Source organism: Berghia stephanieae, chromosome 1 (genome assembly GCF_034508935.2).
Source record: "Berghia stephanieae isolate SIO BIC M18660-M18661 chromosome 1, UCSD_Bste_1.3, whole genome shotgun sequence".
Classification (NCBI taxonomy): Eukaryota; Metazoa; Mollusca; class Gastropoda; order Nudibranchia; family Aeolidiidae; genus Berghia; species Berghia stephanieae.
Window position 1 is genome coordinate 115,951,725 of NC_088360.1, and position 7,500 is coordinate 115,959,224.

The following is a 7,500-nucleotide window of genomic DNA, read 5'->3' on the forward strand; positions in this document are numbered from 1 at the left end:
ATATGAAAATAGGACTGCCAATACACTCTTCTTGTCTGATGGTTAGTTTCGCTATTTCCCTCTCCTCGATTCAACATGAATCGAATTTTTCAACAGATATTTCTCACGGAGTTATTGACTTATACAAGACCATCATGCTACATACATGTTGCGTTCATAAATACAACAATTGGGCTGAGAATTATAGAAGTTGCCCTTTCCATAGATAAGATCAAACGAGGAAAGTGATCATCATTATTTCTTGTTAAAATATCACTAACGCTGCTATATCGCAACGTATTGATAGTAAACATTTCAGACATCGCCCAACACTAATGTAAAAACAAGCCAGAAGTAACTTCGGAACTGTTTACTGCTGTTAAAGGGGCGCGTCCACCGGGTCACATGAATCTTTGAATCTAGTTTTAAACTAAATTAGGGTTATGGTACAGTGGATTTTAAAAGCCTAAAGTTAACCATTGCCATTGAGATAAAGATTTATATCATAACAACTCTTATGATTGCAAAATTCACAAAGAGTTCCGACAGCATTTTATAGAGAATTAAGAGTTGTCTAAGGTACACACTTGAGATTTAGACCCAGTAATCTATGAAATTGGAAATGGCTCTGCGCATGGCGGAAGTCATCGTTTTTTAACAACCGAAAAAGGATCACGCCCACTTTGTTTGGAGTCCTTTCCTTTAAGTTCAATGCTTTAACCGGACAGGTATCAGAAGCTTTCGATCTATGGATCGTTTATTTGCAAAGTATATTTAGTCATACCTCTCAGACCGACGTGTACATATTAGCAGGTCTGATAATCTGACGCAACAATGGGCTGGTTTTATTTTTGTTGTAATTGACAATATTTTGCGTTGGGTGGAAATTATTTCCATGACAACAATGAGCCCATAACAATTTGGGTTATCAGACCTGCATATAAGTGCATTTTGGCACACGCCCATCTACCCAATCACTGCTTGATAGACAGAGGAAATTGTGTGCAATACGTTTTTCCTGGAATCTCCAGACCAAAGTGCGGATATGCGGCCTAGTGGTATGATACTCGCTTTCGGATCGGTAGGTCCATTTTTGAGTCCCGCTTTTGATTCTTATTCCACTTTTAAGTGTCCTATTTATCCCGACATATTAACGGTTTGAGACAAGTGGATCACACATCATCATATCATATCTTATATCATATCATATTATATTACATATCATATGATACCATGTGAAGGTTTAGTCAGACCAAATGACCTTTGAATAACGTGTTCATCTTAATTTAGTCATAATTAGATCGAGAATTGATTATTTCTTCATCAAGCATTATGAATCTGTCCACAGAAGCAGCGTGTTTCTTTTTGTATTTGAGAGTGTTCCAAAGTTTTACAGTTCTCTTAATTTAAAAAAAAAATCATTATGCTAGTTTGGTACCTGTGGAAAATATTTTTGACACAGTTATAAAAACAAAATTTAATTGTAGTGAATGTTGTATTGTGCTGGTCTAATAAATATTAATGTTGATCGCAGCAATTTATCGGCTTCATTGGCCTAACTTTAATGATGAATTGGATTTCTTTTCAGACTATGTACCTATACAGATCGTAAAGTAATACTTAACGAGTCTATTAAATCGAGTTTGGCTATTAACAAAATATGCTACGGAAATTAGATTTCGATTATGTACCTCTCCGATATATATTGAAAAGTTTTTTTTTATTTCTGCAAATTTATTTGTACATTGCACAATAAGAAATTTTCATTTACAGAGGAGTTCTGGCCATTTTACAAAGACGGGAAAAGCGAAAACAAAAACATGATTAAAACAGGTTATACTTATTTATTTTCTAGTTTTATCATGGTGTATGATCATCAAATGCAACATTTAGACTGCAAATACGACATCTAATGGAAGAGGTCAGGTTTGAAAACGCTCGATGGAAATGGCCGCTCAAAGGACAGCCAAAGTGTGAAACAATTCGTCATTGTTATGGCGTCTGGACGGGCTCTTAGTTTTCCTTTCATATGGGCTCATAGATGTTCGATTGGATTCATATCCAGTGAAACAGCTGACCAAGAACCAATGAATGGGATATTATTATCATTAAACCTTTCTTTCCTTATTCGAACGACGAGCAGATGCATTAACATGTTGAAAAAACATTTCCAGCTCCAATTTTAGGAATATCATATCGTTAGAATATTTTTTAAATGTACTTTTTTTTGGTATTGAATCTTCCTTACATTCATACAAAATCTGGTCATGAAGTTCAGATAATCCCTCTCCAAATCACAACAGAACTGGGTTCACGATAGAAAATTCCAAATTATATCTGGATGACAAAAAATTTATATTTGACCCTTGAACCAAAAATCGCGTTCTCCCATATCTTATTGCCAACTTTTTAAAGAGAATTTCACCAGTAAACAGGACATTGCACTATTTAATTGAATTCCACTTTACATGACATGTTATCCACTAAATTCTAAATATTTGGTTCTTTCTTCATCTGCGGTTTATACATTCAGAAATTAATTTTCAAACAAACGCTGACGAATAGTGCGAGTTTGAAAGTCAATTTCAAGTGTAAGAGAGGTCCCCTTGACGAGAAAAATATACCAATCAGTTTATCTTTCCTGATATTATAATACACAGGCCTCCTGGTAATATGGAATAAAGAATCTCTGTCACAAACTTACTACCTACCACAGCATGATCAATAAGTCACGCTCGTGTATCATTGTTGAGATGTGGCATGGTGACAGTTTGTTGTCTGAAGTCGTTAAAGGGTTATTTTTAATATCTCACAATGTTCACTAAGACTTGTAATACGTATTCTTCCGGAAATTTCCTATTGACTTCTGTTAGTTGTCTTCTTCGTCTAATTTGACGGAACTCCTTTCTGGTTTTAATCTGTGCCATATTTTTATTAGCTCAAGAAAGAAAATCCTCGGTGTTCGAAATCTATTAACTCATTATTAGAAAGTTGCTACATTTTGCCAAAATAATTTATATATATATATATATATATATATATATATATATATTGTATATATATATATATATATATATATATATATATATATATTTATATATATATATATATATATATATATATATATATATATATATATATATATATATATATATATATATATATATATATATAGAGAGAGAGAGAGAGAGAGAGAGAGACCATGGAATATATGTGAAAGATTAAAATGGAATCCTGAGTTTCGTAAATTTGCATTTTTTCCCTGTTACTTCAAATATCCAGATAATCAATCGAAATTAACACAATACAATAATCCTTCAACTTTAATTCTTTTCACATATTCCATGTTCATAAACCTTAATTGAAAGACGAAATATGGAAGTGGATATATCAATGTTATTAAACTTTTTTTTTCGCTACTCAAGTCATTTATTTTTTTTTTTTTTGCTGTTTTTTGTTTTTAAATATAGCGCAATATCCACAAAACATGATCAAAACACTTTACAAAGGATCTCTGACGAACAGCAACCAGTAACACGTCGAACGAGACATGAGCCTTTTCAGCGATGTTACATTTATTTTCCGACAGAGACAACGATGTTAACGGCCAGGTACTCATTTTACACCTGAGTACGATGAGAGGATGTGAGTACGGAGCCTTTCCAAGGACACAACTGTGCGCTGAACGAGGCTCGAACCCAAGACCTTCCGGTCTGAAATTGATTGTCAAACCACAAAATTACATAACCGTATAATATAGAACTAAAGACAAAGCAATGATAATGTATACAAATGTATACACAAAAGCTGTTTCTGCATAATGCATCTAAAGCCCAATTTATTTGTGCTAAATAGGCGAAAATTGCCATTGTGCTATGCGTGTTTTATTATCATAGATTTTTTAATTATTAAAAAAAATTTCTTTTCACAGATACAAGTGTGATGAAACAATCTATGGGGAATGCTGTCGCCAAGGTCAGAATTGTTGATTCTAATATTATCATAATAGTGTGTAAATGCAGATGTAACTGCTTGAAGCTCAAAGAAATGATTGTTATTTAGCAATGTGTTAACAAATGATAACCATTTAAAAAGTGTTGGAATTATAGTTATAATAACGAAGACGACAACAATGCTAATGGTGATGTCATTATGATGATGATGATGATGATGATGATGATGATGATGATGATGGTGATGATGATGATGATGATGATGATGATGATGATGATGATGATGATGATGATGATGATGATGATAAAAAGAATGATTTCGATTATCTTATTATAAGGATAATTACGGCTTTATAATAAACCAAACATATAATCAGCAAATACTGGATAAACAAACCAAATACTGGATGTCAACTTTGACAACACATACAATCTGTATCTTACAAATCATATATATCGTATCTAACAACCAAACTTGTCAAAGTCGAGTATCACCCAACGAGACCACAAAGCCACAGTATCACACTATAAGACCACATGACCACAGTATCACACTACAAGACCTCATAGCCACAGAAATCAAAGCTAATTTTCGACTTGAATACACTTCGTTTTCATTGTGCGGCTATGTGGTCTTGTGGTATGACACTCACTTTCGGATCGGAAAGTCCTGGGCTCGAGACTCGCTCGGCGCATAGTTGAGCCCTTGGAAAATGCTCTTTACTCACATTCTCTCACTCACCATACCCATGTGTAAAATGAGTACCTGGTCGTTAATAGCGTTGTTTTTTTTCGGAAAAAATATAATATCGCCGAACAGGCGTCATGTCTTGTTCTACATGTTACGCGTTGCTGTTGGTCAGGAACCCTTTGTAAAGTGCTTTGAGCACGTTTAGTGGATATTTCGCTATATTAAAGCCCAAGTTCAAATGTTATATGAAAAAAAAACAGCATTTTCAATTATAAAGAGTTGAAGTTGAGTAAAGTAAAACTTCAATCAATTTCACGACCGAAAGCACCCCATCATGGAATCGATCGAAGACCCTTACTAGGTGACTATCCATAATACTTATTTGGATATATTTAGTGGGTTTCGACACTCCTTGTTAAGACCGAGTAGGCCCTTAAAGTCCCTCCTACTTTTACCAAATGAATTTCACAAAAGTCTAAGAAGGAGAAAATGCGGGGATTGAAAAAAAAAACAACAAACCCTGTTATAAAAGCGTCCCTGGTTTATCAGAACCTGTCATACCGAGGTTCCACTATATTTGATATGTGCGGCTTTGTGGTTTAATTGTTCAGCTCTATGGCTGACACTGCAGTACTATGGAAAAAGATGTATTCATAGTTTTGACCTGAAAACTCGTTCTTCGAATATCGATGAATAAGAATAATCTCATCCTGTTAAAATCTCCCAAATCCGGGACTTCACACACAGTATTGAATAAGTGTTTGTTCAGAGTACGCTAGTACAGATCCCGAGTTGAAGTCTCACAGCGGAGAAAAATAAAATTTCCTTGTCCTCATTGACTCACCATACTAAAATGTAGACTAAGTATTTGGCTGGTTACAGCACTGCCTGGATCCAAAACAATGCAATAGCACCTAACAGAGGTCATAATATTATTTTTTCCTATTTATTTTCCTATTCTGGTTTCAGACTCATTGACAAGCGTTTTGAGCGAATGTTAAAGATATGAAGTGCTATAACTGTAATTTGGTTTTAATCATATGATCATCATTTAATTTTCTTTTTACTGTTGTCAAAACCATTTGCAGATCAAACAATTGACTGGGATCAGCGAAAAGAATATCAGCTCTCCATTCAACCCAGATTTCTCAACTGATTCTCCATTCATTGATTTAAACACAGGCAAAGGTTCCGTTCAATTTTCAGTCGTCAGTAAAATAGATACAGTTATTAAACGGCGTTTTGATGAGAGAACTGCTTTAAGAAATAAGGTGTGCAGTAAAGAAGATTATAAGGGTATGGTTCCAAGAAGCTTAAAAGGTCGGATCAGTTCGTTAGGGAAAAATCGAATAAAATGGTGTCGCATTCCAAAAGTGGGTAGCACATACCTTCAAGGTCTGGAGAGACGCGTACTTCGTGCCACGGCCAAAAACAGCGGGGCTGTAACAAAAACAAAAACAATGATCATGGTACGAGAGCCGTATTCCCGTCTCGTTTCTGGATACATCGGGAAAATCGTGACAAATCCTCCCTGGCAAAGATCTTTTGGTGCCGCTATTACAAAAAAATTTCGCCCGTTGGCAACCGCCAATGCAAGGCGATGTGGACATGATGTAACCTTTCCTGAATTTCTGAAATATTTCATCGAAGCTGAGAAGTCAGGATGGATGAGAAACCTTCACTTTGTTCCAATTTATAAACAATGTAACCCTTGCTCGTCTAAATACGATTTTATCGGTCATCTAGAGACAATAAAAGATGATTTATCGTATGCTTTAAGGACAGTTAATATTTCTATCGATATGGATTTCAGCGACGAGGAGTCGACAACGAAAGGGAAAGCGCGTTCTATTGTAAAACACAGGGAGAGGATTCTAAAATGTGAATCTATGTGCTCCGCACTCAGTAAAGTATGGTGGTCTTTTCATGCTCGGGGCCTCATATCTACCGATATTCCATTCCCTTTAAATGAAGAAAGGTGTAAATCAATTAACGCTACCGAATTTGAAAACTTAGTTTGGAACGCTCATACCCAATCCACGGGACGAGTCAATAAGTCTAAACAGAGGAAGGACGCTCTCATTACCTTGTATTTGCAAGCGCCGTTAGAAGATAGACTTAAAGTCCAAGAGTTGATGTGGAAAGATTTTGAAATTTACGGATACGATCCACAGCCAGATGATCTCTTTCCGGAATTGAAAGATAGCAAATTATGATGAACCACTTCGATTCCATGTCATACCACATGGTGATTCACTTCATTGGGAATGTTATATGAGACTTTTAACTAATATTCATGCCGAAATATAGATACTACAGACGAAGTGTTCATACTTCATTGAATCACCGTATTTGTTACAGTATGTCATTTTATATCATGAACCGATACACAATTAAAATGGCTCAAATCATATGATAGTTTTATTATTGTCAAAAAAATGTAAAGTTCAATTTAACTTAAAGACCACAGGAAGTAGAATCATTCCCTCATTTGTCTTGGGCCAATTTTTAAAAAAATTGTTGTCGGACAATAACTAAAGTTTTGGCTGGTAGTTATTTTATGATCTCATTTATGATATCAATGCGAGTGCTTTCAGCAATACACGACTTTTACTCTTTTATTGATTTATGCGTTCTGGCACATTTAATCTGCTGTAATAATCTCGAAACAAAGCCCTATTCACTGAAAAACAAATATTTAAGATTTTGACCTGAAAACTCGTCCTTCAAATATCGTTCGATTAAAATGCCCTCATTTTTATCAAACTAATTGGAAGGACGATTTTTCTGGTCAAAATTTTAATAACATGTTTTTTTTTTCAAAGTATAGTCCAAACCTTGCTCGACAAAACTTGAACAAGATTTTTTTGCATTCTA

At 34.8% G+C, this 7,500-nt stretch overlaps 1 protein-coding gene across 1 annotated transcript in view; it reads left to right on the forward strand.

Annotated features, from left to right (window-relative positions):
* LOC144962845 (carbohydrate sulfotransferase 8-like) overlaps positions 1-6,976 on the forward strand; it is a 15,946-nt gene extending 8,970 nt beyond the window's left edge. Inside the window, exons 2-3 of the mRNA XM_078896170.1 lie at positions 3,911-3,954; positions 5,712-6,976. Coding sequence (XP_078752296.1) covers positions 3,922-3,954; positions 5,712-6,839 — 1,161 coding nt within the window. The 5' untranslated portion in view covers positions 3,911-3,921 and the 3' untranslated portion in view covers positions 6,840-6,976. The remainder of the gene's footprint in view (positions 1-3,910; positions 3,955-5,711) is intronic.
* The last annotated feature ends 524 nt before the right edge of the window (positions 6,977-7,500 follow it).